Source organism: Stegodyphus dumicola, chromosome 3, assembly GCF_044657685.1.
Source record: "Stegodyphus dumicola isolate Sdum_Otavi_A_Nest chromosome 3, ASM4465768v1".
NCBI classification, from domain to species: domain Eukaryota; kingdom Metazoa; phylum Arthropoda; class Arachnida; order Araneae; family Eresidae; genus Stegodyphus; species Stegodyphus dumicola.
In genome coordinates, this window is record NC_140770.1 from 158,139,114 (window position 1) to 158,162,171 (window position 23,058).

General features: G+C 33.9%; 1 protein-coding gene and 1 long non-coding RNA gene across 6 annotated transcripts in view; one reads left to right on the forward strand and one right to left on the reverse strand.

The window, feature by feature from the left end:
• Positions 1-7,809, reverse strand: part of LOC146998161 (uncharacterized) — a 132,989-nt gene extending 125,180 nt beyond the window's left edge. The window contains exon 1 of the long non-coding RNA XR_015040341.1: positions 7,673-7,809. This is a non-coding gene — a long non-coding RNA (uncharacterized LOC146998161). The remainder of the gene's footprint in view (positions 1-7,672) is intronic.
• Positions 1-23,058, forward strand: part of LOC118195605 (protein c-ets-1-A-like) — a 406,827-nt gene that overhangs the window by 207,907 nt on the left and 175,862 nt on the right. The window contains exon 1 of one of the 5 annotated variants that reach the window (XM_085813550.1): positions 3,539-3,664. The exons of 3 other annotated variants lie outside the window; for them this stretch is intronic. Coding sequence is in view for 1 of the 2 variants with exons in the window: in XM_085813549.1 (XP_085669675.1) it covers positions 7,941-7,950 (10 nt within the window). In the remaining variant the exon portion in view is untranslated. Of the gene's footprint in view, positions 1-3,538; positions 3,665-7,810; positions 7,951-23,058 lie in introns of those variants that run through there. One more of the 5 variants, XM_085813549.1, reaches the window with a different exon arrangement.

Here is a 23,058-nt window from a genome sequence, read left to right on the forward strand (position 1 = left end):
CAACTTTGTACAGAAAAATACATTTTTATCTCCAGGGCGTGAGTATCGGAAATTTTATAGATATGCTCATTTTAAAATTATTTTGCGATATTGCTGTTGAACTGAATTTTATGGTTTAAGTGAGAAGAACATGATATTTAATAAATAAAGGTAACACAAAAAAACGTTAAAAAAACGCCTGTTTGGACGTAATTTAAAATCTGAAACATTTCAGATTTTTTTTAAATGTCTTGTTTTATTAATTTATTTAGTTCATGTGTCAGCAATTTTTCTCTTTCTCGTTTCCATGCTAATAATTGGTGACCTATACATCCTTAAAAATGTCTGATATAGACTCCATATGACTTTCTCGTACGGGACTTACATATGTACATTATCTCGTATGGGAGTTACATATGTACGTACGTACAGACGTCAAGAAGAAAATCGCTTTTAAATCCATTTTACAACCCATTCTGAGGGAAAAAAAGAAGAATCCTTTATTCCGTTTATACATGCAGATGTCCCGCAAAAACTCTGCTCAAATGAATTCGAGAGCGGTGAAAATGGATATTTTCGTTGAAGTATGATATCCGAAATTTTTTGTGATTACGATATTTCCTTTACTTCGTATAAGGATATAAGAAAAAGGTTTATTAAATTTTGCCAGCGTCGCCATTGCTATTCGTAAAATTTTAATAAAAAAACTTTTTCTCGAATTTCTATATTTTTTTTTCTTTTAATAAATATTAAATGAAAATAGAAATCATTATTATTTACAGCCAATAACGAGAGAGAGAAAAAAGATTTTACCAGTGCATATTTTTTAATGTTTTGCCGGCTCCTAGAACATCATATTTTTATTTTTTTATTCATAAAATTTTCGTAAAATAATAATTTGATCGAATTTCCGTGATAAAAAATATTTTTATTTTACGTATGATTTTGTTTGGAAAATAAATGTCTAGTAATTTGTCACTTAATAAAATCCGTAAATAAATATAAAATAGAAGTCATGATGATTTTTATACCATTAGTATTTTTTTTTTTTTTTTTTTTTTTTTTTTTTTTTAAGCGTACAGCGATTTTTTGGTAGCCTAAAACCTAGATTTATACATAAAAAACACAGTAGCTCATTAAAAAAAATCTTCACCTTTTATTGTAGCACCGTAAAGTAGTTAAGAAGCTAGAGCATATGCTACCGGGGCTGTTCCTGATTTTCTCGCCCCTCTTATATAAAAAGAGATAACTAAAAAAATGTGAAATGTTTATATAGGAAAATAAATAAAATCTCTACTACTCCTTTTTAAGATAATCTTTGATGAATGTTGTCCTTTTGTTTGTTTATTTGTTCGCAAAACCATAGATGATATTGTAAAGGTCTATTTGACTGTTCTTGCTGTTAATGTGGACCGTAGAGAAAGTATTTTTTAAATGCATATAAATTATTATAACTCTTAAATGGCTTTTATTTAGAAAACACTTCTCCCAGCATCACTTATAGCAGATGTGAGGAAAGTTCTTTGTAGTATATACAGTATTTAGAGCTTCGTTCTGGAGATCGTATTTTAAAATAAACTGGGGGGGGGGGAATTCAAAAGGATGGCGCTTCCATGCTCCTGTTTTTCCAAGTCGGACAAACCTTGAGAATAAGCAATGACAATATAATTTTTTTCTCTTATTTATTAAATTTTTCTTCCGCACATAAATAAAAATACTTATGCTTGCGTGAAAATAATTATAAACTCTTAATTTCTGATTACAGCTTGACACTGGATGGTATTAGATTCTCATAAAGTTTGTAGACTTTGGAGAGAAAGCACTGAAAATTATCTTTGCCACGGATTGTGGATTCTCATCGGTTAATCGGGTTATTTTCTTATCAGGTTTTAACTGTTAAATAAAAAGAGCTGTTCGCATATTCCATATAATTCGCATATAAATTTCCAAACTAAACGATTATTCTTAGCTCAAAGCTCGTAACTGACCTTATTTATTTTTGGACAAGTACGAATTAAAAATTAATGAACTCTGTACCTTGAATAAGATTAATATCACACTGTAAATTAATTAGCTGCATTTATAGAATTTTTGGCACGTCCCAAGTTCATTTTTAATCGAAATGGAAATACTGCAAACTCGAGCTTTAATTAACTAAAATCTTGAAATCTTTTTAACACCATATATGCAACAAATACATAACTGGAAAATACTGGCGGGCCGAATGCCAATTCGACTCAGAATCTCATCATTCTGCAGCTGCCTCCACGATTCACATCACTAATACCTATTTTTTAACACATTGTGTGTTACCTTTGTAGAGACATTAGATTATTTCGAAGCAGGAGACTTGAAAAATGAGCCATGCCGTCGCCGGGACTCGGACCACGGACATTTCGAATACGCGCCGAGCGTGCTGACCACTACACCATGAAGGGATGCTAAGAAGGTGGGAAGATATACCTTATACCTTTATTTATTAAATAACCTGTTTTCCGCACTTAAACCATAAAATTCAGTTTGACAGCAATATCGCAAAATAATTTTAAACTGAGCGTATCTTTAGAATTTCCAATACACAGTCTCCCGCGTTGGAGATAAAAAATGTTTTTTCTGTGCAACATCGCCATTGCTCGGTGAGTTTGAAAATCCTTGACTTTGTTCCTCAAAAATTCTTTCACGTTTTACACAATATGAAATCGATAATAAAATAAATTCTAAATTTCAAATTTGGGCTTCCACATGCCCATATTCGCAGTAGGATTAGGTCATTGAAAATTGATAGCTCTAGGTACCGTTGTTTTATCACAGTGCGAGAAACATACCTATATTTATGCATATTCTTCATTATTTAATTTCTTCAAATATAATACAGGGCAATAATATTCGGTGGCAACAGTTTGAAAAGTGAAGCGGACATTCAGAGAAATTCGACACACAACCGCAAAACGAAAACAATAGTCCCTCAGGAACAAAAGCCCTTTGGACTAAAAAAGAAAACTCTGATTTCTCAGCTATAAACTATAAAACTATAAATTTCAAATGATTCAGTGATCCGTAGTAAATTTCATAGCACTTCACGGGGGAATTGCCCCTCGTCTGGAAGCCCCTAATCCAGACTTTGCCACGTCGTCATCTATGTTATTGTCTGTGTCTGCTGGCATCAAGAAACCGTGACAGCCGAAGGTGCAAGTCTGCGAATTGTTTTTGCTACGTCGCGAGCCTAATCTGGGACCTCGCAGTCGGTTGTTGGTCACTGCGTGGTCATCGATAAACACTCTCATTATCGGGGACAGATGACTTCTAACTTGTCGACTCGACGGAGTAATTCGTTGGCATTTATGAAGAAGTTATAAAGAGAGCTTTTTATCAGTTGGGACCAGTCGAGAAGCCCGCACCCGTTTCCTTCCGGCTGCTGCTCTGAAAAACGAGAGATAAGGACACGGGCCTCGGGTTGCCACGAAACACCAACTCGTACGTACGTCAACACATCACGGGAATAGAATTATTCCCCCCAAACACAGCCAACATTAAACGCCAAATCACGTCAAACAAGAGACTAATAAACCTGCAAGCTAAAGTTTTAAGACTATTGGAAGTCTACACACTCTCGGAGGAGGGGGAGTCGTGTTACAAAAGCTTGAAATCCATACCGACGGGGGTAGATTTTTTGGAATTTAGAAAGGTAATTTTCCATAAGATTTTTCAACTTTTATCTTATTAATTTCTACGAATTTTTTACAAAACAACAAGACTTTTAAAAGAGAATCAACAAATCAAGTAACAAAACAATAGGAAAAGTAATTAATATGCTTAACCTGAGCAGTAAAATCAGAAAAAAAAAAAAAAAAAAATTCTTTCATGCTCCTTTTCTGGTAAATGATAAATTATTGAAAAGGCACGTAAATTATCGGATTCTGTTGGACTTTAGGAATGCACTGTAATAGAATCAATCTTCTCATCATCAACACAGCATCAAAATCATAAACTGAAACGTTTGCTTCTTTCGCACGAGTGCATTCATTGCTACGTTTTACCTTTATAAGTGATAAGAATTTATATTCTCCGAAATCTATGTAAAAGAATCATTATATAAATGTTCATGGCCCAAATTTTCTCGAAAACATTTTCTTGAACATGTATTTTTAATGAAAGCTGATTATGATTTTCATAGTGATATAACATAAAAATATTGCAAATATTTTTATAAAAAAAATATCATGTGATAAACTTTGTGATATATCTTTCCGAGATATGGCCAAAGAGGCTGAAGAAATGAAACATAAGATGTCAACTCCAGGGCCCACTAGTGGCTCAGCGGTCAAATCCTCAACACTGATAGTTCGGTCCGAGGTTCGAATCCTGCGAACGGGCGGGCTGCGTGGGCGCTTTCGTGGTCTTTCCTATGTGTAACGTGTTAATACGAGCCAGTTTCTATTAGAAAGTCCTCCACGATGGTATTCTTCTCTTCCGTGTAGTGCCTTAGAGCGGAACACGTAAATAATAATGTCAACCCTGACAAATTTATTCCACAAGTTTCTACAATGAAATCTTATAATATTTACGGAACTAAAAATTCTTTAATTCGTAGACATTAAAAACGAGTAATATGTCTAAAATATTTTTTAATAAAATATGATATTATAACCAATGATAATCCTGAAATTATAACATCAGTTTATGCCCTTTTTTTAATCATGCATTTGAAGGCTTCGATCTGACAGAATTTAAAAAAAAAAATAAAAAATAAAATAAATAAATAAAAAAATAGAGACTAAATTTAAAACTTCGTACTATTTTAATTTGTGATATTAAGAATAAAATGTTTGGTAGTCGATTTTAATTATAGTTCGAAAGTAAGGTTGTCATCAGGACAAATTTTCAAGAGTAACGCCCCCTATTCCAGTACTAAACTCCGTTTAAATAGCATAGGAATGGAACATAGGGCAAACTGCTAGTGTTTAGCAGTTTTAGCGAGTCGGCCGCTAATGAAAAATTGGAAATTTATGCAATATATACACGGCATGTACAAATTTCCTGAACAACTGTACCCTATTATCGTGATCACCCTTTAAAAAGTATTGCTATAAGTTTTTTTGTGCCGCCATTACTCGTATATCAAAGTTTCTTTTTTCTCCAAAATTTGTTTTGTTTTAATATACATATAATGTGAGTATTCGGGAATCCGAAAATTTTCATCTCACAAGGGAGTTTAAGCGGGACAGCTCGAAAATGAATGGTCCACCAGCGGCCGAGCGGTAAAGTCGCTGAACACTGATAGTTCGGTCCGAGGTTCGACTCCCGCGAACGGGCTGGCTGCATGGTTGTTTTCGTGGTTTTCCCCATGTGTGACGTGTATACGAGCCAGTTTTCCTTAGAAAGTCCTCCACGAAGGCATCCCTCCCCTTAGGCAGATAGCCCTAGTGTGCTTTGCCATAATTAAATACACAAACACACCACACCGAAAATGAATGTATTGTGTGGGATGCTGTACGGAAAGATTTTAGGATCATTTTTCTTCAAGGAACAAACGATAATAGCCTTTACCTCGATAAATTGATTAATCGCATTTGTCCACTGTGGAGAACAGTCAACCAGAATTCGTTATGTTGTGTCACTCGTAACAAAAAACAAAAAAAAAAAAAAAAAAAAATTTGAACCCTGTTTGCGAAAATGTGACCAGCACCAAAGCTGTTCCATTCCCAAACAGCAAGCTGTTAAATTTGCTTAAGGAATGTGTGAACACCCGGTCGGTAATTCGTATAATAAGTATACCATTGTGCATCTAAATAGCTAATAGTTAAGGAAAAAACAAAAAATACGTATTAAATTTCTCGTAAACACATGTTCTGTTTTAATGCATAATGCTTTTATGTTTAGTTAAATACATTTATGCTGAGGTTATTATTAATTGTTATTTATGATGTTTATCGTTTTTAAATTCAAAATGCTTCACTTATTTAATCTTAACCTTTTACAACTCGAAACGTTTAGAATTTATGTAAAACCATCAAAACACTAAGATAAAAGCTTATTAATATAAAATTATCAATATATTAAATAGCTAAATTTTTTTTGAATAAAATATCACCTTAGTTGATTTACAGGTTGAAAGAATTTATGTAAAACCATCAAAACACTAAGATAAAAGCTTATTAATATAAAATTATCAATATATTAAATAGCTAATTTTTTTTTTTTTTTTTTTTTTGAATAAAATATCACCTTAGTTGATTTACAAGTTGAAAGAATTAACGTTGTTTCCTAACTAAAACTATTGTAGCCGATGTTAACTCATCCATTCAATAAATCACAAGTGAAGTCACACTCATAATATTAGCGCAAAGAGTTAAATATAAGTACAGAATTTTGTTATCAAAATCTTTTATGGAATTTTACATTATGCTTGGTAATTTTCATGAATTATCCTGAGCATTTCAAAAAAAAAAAAAAAAAAAAAAATTAATTTCTCTTTCAACAACTGATGCTGTAAAACCGAACATATGCATGTATGAAAATATACCGAGTGAATTAATTTTATTCACTTTTAAATAAAACATGATAAAAGTCAGAGTAAATGTTAAAAATCTTTTATTATTCTGAATTTAAATATTGTTATAATTCCTTAAGTTTGAATCACAAGTAAACTAGTTGCTTTGATTTATTGTGGGACTGCTTCCTTTAAAAAGATCTTCACGAAAGCATCTCTCGCCTTAGATAAATGCCCTTTTGCCGAATCTCTAAAGAAATGTTATTTTAATTCAGTTTACTGTTATTTCTCAAATTATTTAGAAAAAGCCGCACCATAGGCCCGTGCCTTATTTAGTTTTATTAATAACTGCAGAAAACTCAGTTTTTATTTTCTAAAATTGTTTCATATTTAACTGAGAGACAAAATTAAGTTTTCATAAAATATTAGCCATTCTCCAAAGAGTACTGAACAAAAATTGAACGAAAATGAAAACAAAATGTCACGATCTGAGATTAATAAACATTACATTAATTTCATTTTCTTGATTAACTGCATTTAATTAGCATTCACTAGTTGTCATTTATCTAACTATTAACTTTAAGTTGTCTAATTACTGAAAGATGCATTAAAAAAAATCTCTTATTATAGATTTAAAAAATGAAGTTTATGTTTTGCTAAATACATATAAAAAATCAATATATCTTTATATTTAAAAAAAAATAAAAATAAAAATAAAATAATCTGAAATAAAAAGAACTTTTAAAAGTCATCTAAAAAATACAAATATCAAACTAAAATCGTATAAAAAAAGATACTTTCAATTTATTAAACACATTTTAAAAATCATCTTTAGATGAACATTTATTTTTTATAACTTAGCTTAAATTCCTTGTCTAGCTTTACGAAATATTTATTATTAAACTTTGCGAATTAAAAACTTTAAAAAAGTGTGGTTAAGTGCAGAATTTTTTTCAGTTTGACCATACTCGATCAACTGAATTAGGCATTCAATACTGTACCGTTATAGAAAATTAAAAGCCAATTTTAATATATATACAAAATTCGTATCTCGAGATTTATTTTAACCAATAGTAATAATTAACTAACTGCAGCTCTTTTATGGCCCTGATGAGATTATCCAAAACCTAACCCTTTGAGGCCAGAAGCTGCTACTTGATTGGCTCAAACAAAAGCGATAAACAGCCAAAAGTAAACACCCACCTCTCTTCTTGTCTGCTGAGAATTCATTTGAATACACTCCTGCACTCGGAATTCTGTATATAGTTGCTTTCTCAAACACACATCTCACTTTTGGATGGTAGTGGTGCGTCCTCTTCAACAACTGGAAGAACTCAAAAAAATTTTGCTCATTTAACTACTCAGGAAAGGAACTCGCCAGTTTCCTGATCAGCTGACAGTTGCTGATTGTTGCCGGACATCATCCAAACGGACATTAGGCGGGACATCGAATGGAAACCGGACACAGGATATGATAAAAGGTAAGCGTTCAAGATTCCTCTGACAAAAACCGAAAACGGATGAAGCTTTTACTTTGCAAACGTCCGTTGGTAATGAGAGGCAAGATGCGCCTCTTGGTAGATAAGTCATCTCCAGGTATCCTAAACTAGCATTTAACTCTTTGGGCGCCCTCGAGTCTTCTGTTAGGATGTGCAGGTATTAGGTTCCAGAAGCCTTTCAGCGCTTATGATGCCCATGTGCAAGAGGTTTTTTAGCACTCAACAGCGCTGAAATATTTTCATTTTCTTTAATACAGTGCCATTCATTTATTACGGATAACTAATCGATCAATGAATAAAAATTACCGAAAGATGAAAATTCATTTTCCCCTTCTATGTCCCAGTTTGCTGTTGGATTGAGTTTGCTTTGCACATCATAACGAAGCCATTGGAGTTTAATGCGCAAGTTCGTGTTACATTTTTATGGACATCAAAATATTCTCAATTTAATTTTTATTTTTAAGCTGGTATACATTTAAGCAATGGTCTCAAACTAGCTGCACAAGGCCCTCCCCAGCAACATTATGCAGCCCGCGCAATTATGTATTTGTTGCAAATATGGTATATGTTCCAAGGATTTTAAGATTTTAGTTATTTGAAGTCCAGCTTTTTCCATTAAAAATGCACTAGAAACTGTATAAATGGAACTGATTAATTTACAACGTAATATAAATCTTATTCAAAGATTTCAAAACAGGGATTTCATTATCTTCCATTCGTACTTGTCAAAAAATGAATAAGCTCAATTATTAATTTTTGCACCTTTGTTTGGGAATACATTTGTATGTGAACAAACATACTTTCTTTCACTGCTGAAAATTAATTAGAAAAGAACCTGATTGACAGTGAGTATCCAATAATCCACGACGAAAGATAGTTGCTAATAATTTTCTCTTGAAGGAATTACTTCGAACTTTATCAGAACCGAAACGTCATCAAGTGTCGAGCTGTAATAAGAAATAAGTAGTTTATAATTATTTACACACGGACATAAGTATTTAAGTATTTTCAACTATGCGTCGAAGAAAATTTCATAAAAAAAGAGTAAGAAACTAAATTCTCATTATTTATTCTGAAGTTTTGTTCCATTTGGTAAATTTTCTCTGAAAACTTACAGTGTTTTGTAATTTGTTTATTTTTAGTTCAAAATAAAGTTAAGTTTTTAATGATTTATTGAACGTATTTAATATTTAGCTGTCAATATATTTGAATGATAAAGTGTAACCAACAAAAATGTCTTGCAGGTACCAAATACTCGTAGAAAATAAATATAAATCTGAATTACTCTTTTCTCATGTGATATTGTTAGTATCGTTTATGTTTGTTTTGATGAATATTTATTAAGTTTACTGCATGGTTAAAATTTATTTAATAATTTTTTTTTATTTTGATAGTAAAATTTTATTTATTTTTTAATTATTTTTTTATTTTTTATTAATTTTTTTAAGTGGGGTGGGAGAAAGGTTTTGGCCCGTCAGCTGTTTTCAGATGCTGGGTGCAGCTCATGTGCAGTTTGAGTTTGAGAGCATTGTGGTATAGGCTTCAGAGATCAAATCATGACATTTTACTTGAAGATATTTTCCGTTATTTCTTATCTGGGATTTATCAAAAGCACTTCAGCATTTTCAGTGAAATTATTGAATGCATTTTATCTTAAGAATGAAATTATTAATCATTAAATGAATAACCTATTATATATTTGAAAAGTGATTTAAAAAGGTCCGTTTTGTTTATGATTTCGCTGTTAGATCCGACTATGCCAAATTCCGCATAAACTGTTCACAGTGCGAATTAAAATTTAAGCCACGCGTGTGCTCTGAACATGGCATTGAGTAAAACGATGTAGTCGAGTGTATTTTTATCAGAGCCCAAAGTTATTTCTGTTGTACTATTATAAATTTTATTGTTATAAAAATAAATTATATAAGTAATAAACTACGCCATCTTTCTAAAATTCAAAAACCCTCGGAAGCTCAAAACACCTAGTTATTCGTGTATAGTATCTGCCTTAAATTTCAAAGGATAGGGAAAAAAATATGTTGTAACATTAGCCGCTAATTTAATACTGCTTACGTGATCTTCACGCATGTCCTGCGTCATACATTATTGACAAATCTGAATAACAACATGCATTCAACAAACCATCACCAAAGCCTGAAGGAATTCGTTTAGGATTTCAAACCTTTCTTTGCTTTATTTTCTCATGATGCAATGCAGTATTAATGACGAAGATTTTATGTAAAGTGCTACGTCAGATACATAACAAAGAAGAATTAAAATGATGTTGAACGAAACCCTACTTGGTGTTTTTAACCTTTCGTAACATTGACAAAATAATGATTTTGTGAAGATCGTATGCGAACGAGGTGGATCGGATAAATCAAATTTTCTTAAAAGCATGCCTTACCTTTTAAATTTGTTGATAGGACTCAGGGAAAAAAAAAAATTGTACAGAGATCACCAGCAACATTTTCGGTCGGAAACCGAATACAATTCGATTGTGCCATTTTACACTTTAAAAGGAACTTTAGTGTCTCACTTTATCAGTCTTTTATGAGACATGATGCAATTTAAATTCAAGTTGCCGTCGCTTAAAGAAGCCTTAGATCATTCATTTTCATTATGAGCAACAGTAGGAAGAACACTTTCTGCATTCATGAAGCTTCAGCGAAATCCTGCGGATCACAGAGTATTGAAGAAGGTTAAAATAACCTTTTCATTTAGTCTTAAATTGAACCGAATAGGTACAATTTGTGCTACAGACGAATCTTCCACGACTTTTGAGTGTTTAAATCAACATAACAGGCAATTAAATTCAAACGTAGATAACGTAATCTAAGATTGCACATAATATAGACTAAATTAAGTTGGCTCAGAATTTTACCAAAGCGTATTTTTAAGCATCGGCTAGCGAGACGCTAGAGCCGGAATATAAATTTAAGCAGAGCTGGAGAGAATAATTAGCAGTAAAACGCGGTTGCCAAGCTTTAATCTAAACATTCGAAACCCTCGGCTAAATTGAAAAAAAAAAAAAAAAAAAAAAAAAAAAAAATATTAATTTGCATTCTGGTGAGGAATATGGAGAAGTGAAGTTACAGGAAGGACTTAAGTTATAACTGGTTAATTAATATGAAATATTTTACAATGGTAATTTGTCAAACGTGAGCCCAACTGTTTTCCTCTTCTTACTGACCTTTTTAATGGAGTCATTGACCTAAACTCCAAGCAATTTAATTTCTAGTCGCTCTAAATATGCCCTGAAATTTGCATAGGCACTGAAACAAAATTTGAATCAAAATTCTGAGCCAACTTAATTTAGTCTATTTTATGTGCAATGTTAGATTACGTTATTTACATTTGAATTTAATTGCCTGTTATGTTGATTTAAACACTCAAATTGATGAGGCAATTTCCTAGCGTAAAAACGTACTTTCGTCGTCGGCTTATTTCCACTGCAATAAAATATAGTGTGTCCCAATAAAATCACTGGATTTAATGTGCCGCTCCCCTCCAAAAAAATTAATTAATTTTTAGAAAATGGGAAATATTTTTCCATGCTGAAAACAGATAAATGTTCCAAGTTAAGAATATTGAGTTTTATTTGACGTCGCATCACATGTTTTTTAAGACAGTCAATTCCTATTGCAGCTTTGTTACAACTTAGTAGATGAGAGCATATGATCGTTAATACAAAATTTTAATATACGTCTAGTTTCGATTTAGCGACAATTTCTTTAGATTTATTAACAAGCAATGTTAAGTTATATTTATTTATTTACCACCAGATGAGCAGCTGCACCGCCTTTAAGACATTCTTTGCAGTCTCGTATATACTTGAAAAGGAGATTATTGATACCGAAAAAATATTTTTTTTATAACAACTCATAAATCTTCTTGTAGTCAAAGCCCACCAGTGGCCGACCGGTAAAGTTGCTAAACACTAGTGGTTCGGTCCGACGTTCGAATCCCGCTAAATGGCTGCTTTCATGAGCTCTTTCGTGGTTTTCCTCATATGTAATGTGCATACGAGCCAGTTTCCCTTAGAACGTCCTCCACGAAGGCATCCCTCTCCTTAGGCAGATAGCCTTCGAGGCTTTGCCGTAATCAGATAAACCAAACCAAATCAGTCTCATAGTCAGATATCGTGTAATTTTAAATGACCTCTGTCCAGTTTTCTTTCAATCTCAAAGACATGTTAGGTTCTCTTAAGCACCGTTTTGGGCAAAATATGTGATCTCTTTTTTTTAATTGAAGGAGGGGAAAAAGGAAAAGATTTAATAGTTAAATATTATTGTTATATGATATTAATTACATAGGGTGCCCCAACGAAAGCGCTGGATTTTATTTTCAGAAAATGGAAACTACTTTTGCCCACTTAAAACAGTGTTTCGGTCGAATCTGATATGACCTGGTAGCACTGGTTTTTTATGACAGCCAGATCATTTGGCAGCTGCGTTACAGGTTGATAGACATGGACCGTTACGCAAAGGAACAGCAAGTTCTGATTGTGAAAACTCATTACAAGAATGGTGACTGTTGCGCACATACTGTTAAGAAGTCTCGTACAATCTTTGGAGGTGAAAGTGCACCTAGTGAAACTGCAGTTCGCAGATCGATGAAGAAACCTGAGGACCCAGGTCGGACAGTAGGCATTCAGTCCTAGATCCAGCCGGCCTGTAGAAAACATCGCTGTTGCGCGAGACTCTGTTATTGAATCCGAATTAAAAAAATCAGAACTTAGAATCCTAGAAAGAACAGCGACGAAAGAATTTAGACATTCATTTAATGTGTCATTAGTCATCTTGTAGGAGACATTAGGTTATTTCGAAGCAGGAGAGATGAAAAATGAGCAATGCTTTCAGTGGGATTCCAACCACGGACCTCTCGAATTCGCGTCGAGCGTGCTGACCACTACACCATAAAGGCATGTTAAGAAGGCGGAAGAAATACCTTATATACTCCCCCTTTTAAAGTGCGATTGGGGATTTCCTCCTAAATCCCCAGTCTTTTTCTTCACCAGTAGCCAAATGCTAGTGGTGAAGAATGATCATTCACCACCTTTTAGTTCGGGCGCCACTGTACAGACATTAGTTATTTTAAAGCCGAAGACGTGAAAATGAGCAATGTCCTCTCCGGGACTCGAATATGCGCCGAGTATGCTAACCGTTACACCACGAAGGTATGCCCAAAGGTGGGAGAAAATACCTGCTAACATTTGAATTAAAAGTAACCAGCGCTAATGCGTGTATATTTTTGCAGAAAATTGTTTGGCTGTATTGTAAGATTCCAAAATTTTCATGACGTTGCATTTTCTGCAGAAACAGAATAACATATTTTTTGCAAAATGTCATCACTTCTTGAAGCCGCGCAGTTCACTCCTATCATTCACGTATCAAGTGTAGAATAGAGTGAATACTTTATTATTCATTTTTGTGCATACTTAAAGAGAATTTTGTATGTGTAATGACTTTTTACGATAATTCTGAGTTATAAATAAGTTCGGTGGTAAATTCAATGAACCGTTCTACGCGCAATTTATACCGCTGCTTAATTCTAATTATCTTTCAATCCAGACAAATTCATCACAGCCCCGCTTTTCCATGTCAGTTAATTACATTATAGTTTACTGAACGAAAGTGAAGTTTTTTTCAGGTTGCTATGGTAACCGAAACAATATACAATATGCTTAAGAAATGTGCAGTTCTTTTATCAGATATTTTTAAGGTTTGCCAAACTAATTCGCTTAATTTAATAAATTACAGTTAGGCTTAAAAATTAGTTCTTTAGTTTTCTAACTCAATTTTAGGCAAATTGTAGTCGGTCACAAAATTGTACGGTTTCTCCAAAGGTTCAGTTTTCAAATCTTTTTATTGCCTCTCAGTAAAATCAATGGTTCGATTCTTAAAGATTCCATTTCTGTCTTTAATTCTTTGGGAATTTATAGCGTATCTTGTCTGTGTCGTTTGAGATACATCTACCAAACTAAAACAGCGTTAAAGTTTCGCATCAAGGAACATGAATCTCATGTACGAAAAGGCAAAATTAACAAAGTTTTCGATAGCTAATCATAGTTGAAAATTTAATCATGATTTTGACTTTGGGGTCTGCGAAAATTACCCCAAAAGCTTCTTCCATTGGTGAACTGGATTTTCTTGAAGCTTTTCCCATTAATGAGGATTTATCTTGCTTAGTTAATGACTTAATGAAGTCCAATCCAGTCCTTCGCAGTTCTTTTAAAATTCTGTTAACTTAATTTTTCAATTTCCGTTAATCTTTTTGCTGGCAGATAGCGCTACGTTCAGTTTCCTTTACACCTGTAGGGATATAAATACAACCATGGCTTTCTGTTTGTTGCAGATTTCTTTGCTCCTGATGAAGAGGAACCTGTACCTGTTTGCCCTCGAAATCGATAGAGTTCTTGTCAAACGCAAGGTTGTTGCTTTGCTAAATAAAACTATTTTTTTCTTAAACTGAATTAAAACGTTTTTTAGATTAGGATTCAAAAGATTCGAATGAAAAAAAAAGCGTGAAAGTTCGATTCTTTCAATTTGTGTTTCCCTCTTCCCCCATTCCCCCACTCCTAACTTGTCACAAATAAAGTTCACCAGCAGCCGAGTGTGTAATCGCTAAACCAGAGGTTCTCTATTTGGGGGGCGGCGGAATTTTCTATTTTCGAGAGGATGTAGTCGCCTTTTATTTAGCTGGATACTTTTAATTTATGACTATATAAAACTGCTTCTATTCAAGCTTTGGTATTTATCAACATTTTTATACTTTTTGTTCAACATTCGAGTTTTGGAAAGAAGAAGATCTAGCACTGGTGAAAGGGGAGCATAGGGTTAAATACGTTTGAACGCTCTGGCTAAACACTGTCATTCCACCTACGCTCAAAGCCCTGTGAACGGTCTGGCTCGTAGGAATTTTCAAGCTTTCTCTGTGTGTAATACTACGCAGTTTACCTTAGAAAGTCCAACACGGAAGCATTCCTTCCTTAGACAGATACGTATCGTGTGCTTTGCGGTATTTGAATAATCATAACTTATAACCATAGAAAACCTTTAACCCAAGCAGATGATAGCCTTTTTTTTTTCTCAGAGTCATAAGCAAAGCCGCAATTTTTCATCTCCAGTGGCAGTTTGTTTGAAAATATCTGGATTATATCTGGAAAATATCTGGATTAATTTTCGCTCTGCAGCAAAAATTTATCTTCATTCTTTACTCAGATATCGAGCACGTGACAGCAGATATTCACTGGATACTTGTTTCAGATATTCAAAACAAACGACTGTCTGCATAGAAAATTCGACTACAATACGACCCCTCTCAGATAGCGTGGTCAAAGTGAGTATCGGGATTATTTAAGCCGGGTCGCGTGCTTGTTTTTTAAGCTATTATCATTTTTCTTGAATCCCCCCTTTTTCCCCTTCTGTGCTCGTGTTATGTGCTGCTGGATGCAAAGGCATTTAATGAGGATGCAAAGCCTCAGATGGGAGAACAACTGCATTTGTTTACAAACTCACCTGCGCTGCCGCCGTGGTTGAAAACTGAGACCGACGCAGCTGCCCTCAGTAGCAGCTACAGGACGACTGTCGGACATCGGGTTGATTTAGGGAATTCTAAATAAGTAGGTGAATAAATAATTTGCCTTTGTTTGGGGAAAATGAGTGCAGACACTGCGTGTGTTTTCTGAAATGAAGTGTCTTAAATTGTGTGAATCCTAAACTGTGATCTTGTGCGAATTGCAATAATTAGCACAGGCGGTCCTTAAATTAGGCCTGATGGCGCTCCGTGCCTATGAGCAGGCTGCCAAAGCACTGGTCTCAACCTATTTTGCCCCGTGCAACCCTATATCATTGCTATAACAGAAAACCATTCCCCATACTACTCCATTCCAAAACCTGAAAAATAACATACACATTTATTTAGATTTAGATTTCTTTTAACATGTTTTATAAATTAAACAAGAAGAAAAGCACAGAAAAAGTTCATAAATACCATATCTTGAATAAAAGTAGTTTTTTGTATTCCTAAATTAAAACTAAGTAATGAAGAGTTAAATAAAAGACCGACCGCATTCCCCACAAAACTATGAAATTCCCTCTGGGTTCAGAATCCCTATCCTAAAGTTTTCTATAACGGTAAATAATTAAATTAGTGATTTGGAAACTACTTTTTTAATTATTATTATTTATTTATTTATTATTATTATTTTTCACCCGAAAGACATAAGCAACGGATTCAAATTCTGAATCTTTTCGAGTGAATTGGTTAGGTTAGGTTATTTGAATATAGCAAAGGGTTATCAGCTTAATACCATCTTAGAGAAATTTCTGAGGAAAAAAAAAATGGCTCGTATTCACATTATATATTCAGAAAACTAAAAACCAACCATGCATCCAGGCCGTTCTCTTGGGTTAAAAACCTATATAAGGTATTTCTCCCGCCTTCTTAGCGTGCCTTCGTGGTGTAGTAGTCTGCATGCAGGGCGCGTATTCCAGAGGTCCGTGGTTCGGTTTCTGGCGAAGGCGTTGCTCATTTTTCATCACTTCTGCTTTAAAAAAATACCTAATGTCTCTACACTCAAAGCAGGTCAGAGTACCAATATTTAACGGTTTTAACCACTCCACCACTGGTAGGGCCTGACTGATTGGTTGCGAATCTTTCTCCGGGATTCGAACTCGGGCGCTTTGGTACGGCAGTCAGTGCCACTCTTCGGTACGGGGAGTTGTCAACAGCACGTAGTACTGTCAGATGATCATTCTCACAAGAACTGACCGCACCCGATCAGTACTTGGAAGAGTGATTATCTAGAAACGCTGATGACGACTCAAACACTTGTACACGCGATAAGGATTTTAGCACAGAAATACCGGAAAGCTAGGCGGCGAATAATGTAAAATCAAGTAACAGCATGTTCCATTCATTGCAATTACTCTTGCACCCGGTTAATCATTTTCATTTTATGCGGTGGCAACCAGTGTGTTAAACCACAGAAGCCATGAAAGGATTCTTAAACTAACATTTGAAACTAATAGCATATTCATCGCATCAGTCCTTAATTGCAAAATACGAATCACTGGAAATACCCGTGTTTTGAATAACTAATGACATTTAAATGCTATCACATGTTTCGAATGACTAATGAAATTAAGAAAGTACGTATCCACAACCATAACTGCTAACAAGCATAAGTAATTCTCTAGAAAAAATAGCCAACAGGGTCACAAATCACAGCCTGCTTTTAGATATCAGTATGCCCAATCGACAGAGAGCGTGAGACCCCAGAAACCTTGTCTAGTGTCACGCAATCTCTAACTCACCAGGGGGCGCCTGGCGCGTTCGCGCGTCTATTGTTCGATGAGGGTCTAAAGCCGGATGCTTATCGTCATTGATCTCTGGATTAACTAATTTTTAGATATTGTTCTCGTGCGCGTGCTTGCCACGTGACACGATTTTCTGGGTACTTGTAGAATGGTTGTGTTTTATGTGTATTAGAAAGTTATTATTAAAAGAGAATTTAGTTTATACTTTAACCTCGCATGCACCGTAAATGCCACCCAGGGCTCAAAATATTTCGATTTTTGATGGCTGGAATATTTATTCTTTGCTGAACAATTGTTCTGAACCTTGCCGCACCTGTAAACTATTCCTCTTTTGGAACGCTTTTTATTCATATTCAGTACTTTGAAAATGCAGTTTTGAGAAGCGTTTAATGAAGGTGTTTGTTGTATTTGCCCCCATCAATTATACTAATAAAACTGGTGTCTATTATTAAACTCAGTTTTTATTGTCAGCGTTTTATTGAATACGCAATTATATTTAAACTGCTGTTAAGTACATTTCAAGCTGCAGAGCGATAAACAAATGACATAAATAAGCAATATTATTCTTATAAAAGTTTTTTATCACGAAACTTGCAGTCACAATAGCGAGGACCCTCTAACAAAAACGCCCATTTAAACAAAAAATAAAACAAGAACAGATTTTTAGCTTCATTAAGTATAAATATATATGTGTGTGTAATAAAAACAAAATTTAAAAAAATATTGATGTAGGAACAATGGGTACGTAGAAACGCAGAACATACTGATGGCGAAGTATGTAGATGGCGTATTGAAGAGGAAGAATTTTGATTGCGTAGAATGCTAATTCGTAATGAATAGAAAAATTGGCAGTCGAGACAGATTAAATTCCATTTTTATTTAAATTCACATTTGTGGCGACAATTTACTCGGCACACTACCTGTGCCTATTCAAGAATATTTACATTTTTCCTATTACTGCGGTAAGAAGAAAACATAGCATAACAGCATCCAACCAGTACAGACGGTAGAAGCGAAGTAACGTCTTGACTACAGAAGATCTGAAGCTAAAAGTGCGCATTTATCCAATATGGAAGATCGCTAATTCTTTTAGTTCCTTGTGCAAGGCAGCGCGTGACGAGTTTTAAGAGAAAGCTACGCCGAAAAAGTAAAAATACAGGAGCACGCGCATTTAATAAATATATATCTCGTCATTTATATTTAAATCGAATAAATGCAATTGTGTGTTAGCTGTAACTGTGCTTCTACTCTTTTGCTTTCCAGAAATCTCGAGAAAATAGAAAGTACCAGAATGTTCTCGTGCACGATTAAAATCTTTAAAAAGCCGGAGAAAAACATCTCAGTTCAGTAGTTTTAGTGAGCTTTTGTTGTTTACTTAGCTGCCGTAAATTTTGAGATCGGATTAGCTTTCTCTGTGCTTTGAATAGTGTTCTATTTAACGCTTTAGTAGTTTAAAATGTAACTACTGTGTGATATTGTACGAATATGTGTGAGGAAAAATTTCAGTTTTTTTTTTTTTTTTTTTGTGCTAAGAATAAATTTTATCAAACTTGTTCATTCAATCTATTACGAACCCGTGCGCACGCAACAATATATATAGGTAAAATAAAAAAAACTATCGAAACGATAAAATATAATTTAGATTAGCATTAACCCCTTGATGCTTAATTTCAATTTGGTACCTCGCCTCTGTATTCTAAAAATAGTAATCTTTTTCCACTGCGTCATTTCGAAGCTAATCCATGTCATATGACTCTTACATAGCACTGATGATGTAATGGAACTAACACTCAAACGGCCAATAATAAATTTATAACAGGTATTAATTATCCAATCGAATGCATTGAGAACCAAAACTAACTCATTCCGAATTAAGATTTCATCCTGAACACAACTTCGTTTGCTTTCAACCGTTCGGCCTACCTGGACTGTATGTAGTCCGCTGCTTTCTTCTTGCTGACTATCAAAAATTTAAACATTTTGAAATAGGTAAAAGTAGTGTGGCAAGCTGTTCGGGGTGGCAAAATATTTACTGAAATAAAAATGAATTTTTAATTTGCCTTGGCTGACCAGTTTGCTTTTCAATATGCATCTACTTCTACGCAATCAAAATTCTTGCTGCTCATTACGGATTCAACACTCTACGTTCAATGTTATCAAATTATAATACAAAATTACATCTAAGTTTGCTTCATTAGAATGAAAATTTGTTTTATTATACACACACACACATATATATGCATATAAGTTTAAAAAAAACCAATCCGCAAACTTTAGATAACAGTCTAAAACTTCGAAGAATTTCCTACTTCCTGGCATAATTTTCCCAATGGTTTCTTAGCTCTAGGTTTTGAAAATTTAAAAAATATTCGGATAATTTCCCCTTTTCTCAACGCGTTCAGAAAATAAGTTCCTCTAAATTTTAACCGATAGCCAACCGGGCGTGCTTCCAATTATACCCCGAAAGCACGTAAGGAAGGAGAATAGTCCTTACATTCTCCTCCCAATTAAAGGGTGACTAACTGATTTTTCAAAGCAGGAACCAAAAAAATTAACGATGCCGTCTTTTGGATTCGAACTTAGGACATTCAGATGGCTAGTCGGGCGTGTTTCCAATAACATAACTAATCACGCGCTAAGGAAGAAGAAATTCCGTATAATTTGATGAATACCAATATTCGGTTTCTCGAAGAACTTCCATTTAACAATTCTTATGAACTGCTTTCTTCGTTATGCGTACCCCATTTTTATCCCATTTTCCAAATTTCTAGTGCTATTTATAGGAAAGGTTATAATTTTATAGGAAATGAATAAATGACATGATATAGTATGTAAGTTACAAGTAAAAATATGAGTATAATTTAGTAAAAATTGCATTGTTGATTTCTACGGGTTCGTAGATTTGGAGTGATACTCAAGATACTCTCTTACTTCGCGTATAGGCAGGGTATATGTAGCTTTTGACCTGCCTTCGAGAACATTCTCCGGAAACCCGGTAAGATTTCGTTCTAGAATGTTTTCACTCCATATATGGCATATCACCCATTTTGTCGCCAAATATGGCAACCCTGCCTTTCCTTGCCACTCTAACTCCGCTTTGCGGGGAAGCTATCTTACCGAAGTTGGGCATTTCGTAAGAATATATTAAGTGCAAATACAAAGTTAATAATTTGTATTTAAACTAGAAATAAATTTGTAATTAACCTCCTTGGACCGCAATGTTTATAAATAAATTTCAGGACAAAAATTCTTATGAACTGCTTCCTTCTTTATTCGTATCCCATTTCATTTCATTCAGGACTTATGTCCTGAAGTTTCTTAGGATTCAGGACTTATGTCTTGAAATTTCTTTTATGCAAATTTCTTTGCAAACGAACTGAAGACATTTTTTTCGGGGGGGGGGCGGGTCGATGGCTAAATTTTAAAAATTTAGAATGAAATAACAACTAATAAACTAAGGGAACACTGTTCTGAGATCGGAGTTCATCAGGGGAAGAGCCTATCTCAGCTTTAATTTATTTTCACGCTAAAATCCAAAAATGTTTCTCTAATATGCTATTGGCTAGGAAAAATTTTAACGTGAATTTAGTAATTAAATTTGTTCTTGAAAACGCTCGCAAATCTATTCCGTACACCTTTGGATACCTACCTACACATCATCCTACAACACAGCTAAAAATCAAATTAATGGCAATAACGAAAATCCACGGGTTAAATTATCTTTCTAAAAGTGGTAAATAAGAAAGAGAAAAATTATAGGAAACGAATCCAAAAACTTTCCAAGAAAATATTCAGTATAGGGATCTATTTTATAAGGAAAATAATGAAAAAGAGTCGAATAATTTTATAGGAAATGAATCGCTATTATGTTTGCAATTGAAAAATTTTGTATATTTTATCTTTGCTGGCTGATACTTAACCAATGCAGATTCCTCATCTTTAACCGCGAGCTTCATCTGAAACGTGATTGAACTTATATGTTTGTTTGAAAGTTTAAATATAAAATTAATCATTGCTAATTATATACCGTATATTTATTAATTTGCGTTTCATGTCGTTTTATTGTTATGGTAGAATTTACCAAAAATTAAAAACTTTATTTTCTCAAAAACTCTTTTTCTGGAGTGAAGGTTTTCCTAGAAAAGTCCTTATTTCAATCCCCTCGTAAACGGTAATGAATGTCTCCGATCAGTGGCAGATCCACAGCTATCGAGTCCCGGAAGTCTCATTGGGCCCCTCCCGTCTTATTGGAAAGATCATGATGCAAAATGTCAACACAAATATCTAATTAAAATTAAACAATTAAAATAATTTGGAAAAAAATCTTAAGACTAAAGATACTCAACTTACATTATAGCAAAAAAATATATATTTAAAAAAGAATATTATTCTGCCATTTTCAATGATTTAAGGAAAATAGCTTTATTTTTTTAGCAATAAAAAAAAAAAGCTAAAACTGTTTCGTGAGAGCTGAGATTTCTGAAACATTTTTATAGCTTCATCAAAATTAATGTTTTCAACTATTGCATTTTCAAAGGAAAGGATTGCCAAACCGTCAGGTTTTACTTGGACCATTGCTGATCGAAAATATCTTTTAATCAACTCCCAGTTTTGAAAAGCATCTCAAGCAGAAACAACTCAAACACAGACTGTCCCCCCCCCAAAGAAAAAATCTGAAAGGTTTCAGATTTTAAATTACCTCCAAATGGGCATTTTTTAAAAATTTTGTTTGATACTTTTATTTATTAAATATAACGTTCTCTGCACTTAAACCATAAAATTCAGTTCAACAGCAATATCGCAAAACAGTTTTAAAATGAGCATACCTTCAGAATTTCCTGTACAGAAACTCGCGCGCTGCAGATAAAAATGTTTTTTCTGTACAATGTTGCTATCAAACGTTGCGTTTCTGTACAACGTTGAGTTTGTTAATGAAAAATTCGTTAAAGTTTTACAAAATATGAAATCCATAATCAAACAAATTTCAAATTTGGGCTTCCACATGCCCATATTCGTGGGAGGATTACGTCATTCAGAATTCGATGGCTCTAGGTACCGTTGTTTTATCACAATGAGAGAAATAGACATACATTTATGCAGATTTTTCATTATTTAATTTCTTCAAATATAATGCAGGACTCTAAGATTTGGTGGCAACAGTTTGAAAAGTGAAACGGACATTTATAGTGAACCAACGCAAAATCGCAAAACGAAAACAATAGTCCTTCAGGGACAGTCCCTTTTTTTTATTCCCTTTGGACTAAAAAAAAAGTCTTTAGTGCCGAATATAAGTTAGGGTCTGAGTCTTGGATGTTCACTTCTACAATAAACTGTAACATTTTCAATGCAAACCGCTTTTTAGCTTCATGTTTTTTTTTTTTTTTTTTTTTTTAATTTTATTTTTTATATTCCTACATAGGTACATATACTTGAAAACCTTCAGCTCTTTGGAGGCCTCCTCCGATCAGCGGCCAGGGACGGAACTCTCTCCTGCCCCCTCCCTCGATGCACCCCTGTCTTCGATAACCTGTTGTAAACATAAAATTCTTATGAAAATACGAGTACGTAAGTGGGGATATCATTAAGGTAATAAGAAACATTTAAATACCGCATATTTATTAACATCTCAAGGGCGTTATCGCATTTCAGCTCGATAAGGTATTTTCCATTGCTTGAAAACATTTACTCAAATTAGGAAAGGGGAGAAAAATTTCAGAAAGCTACAAGCCTGCGAAGAACAAAGGATGCCGACTCTTGATAAGCTCCA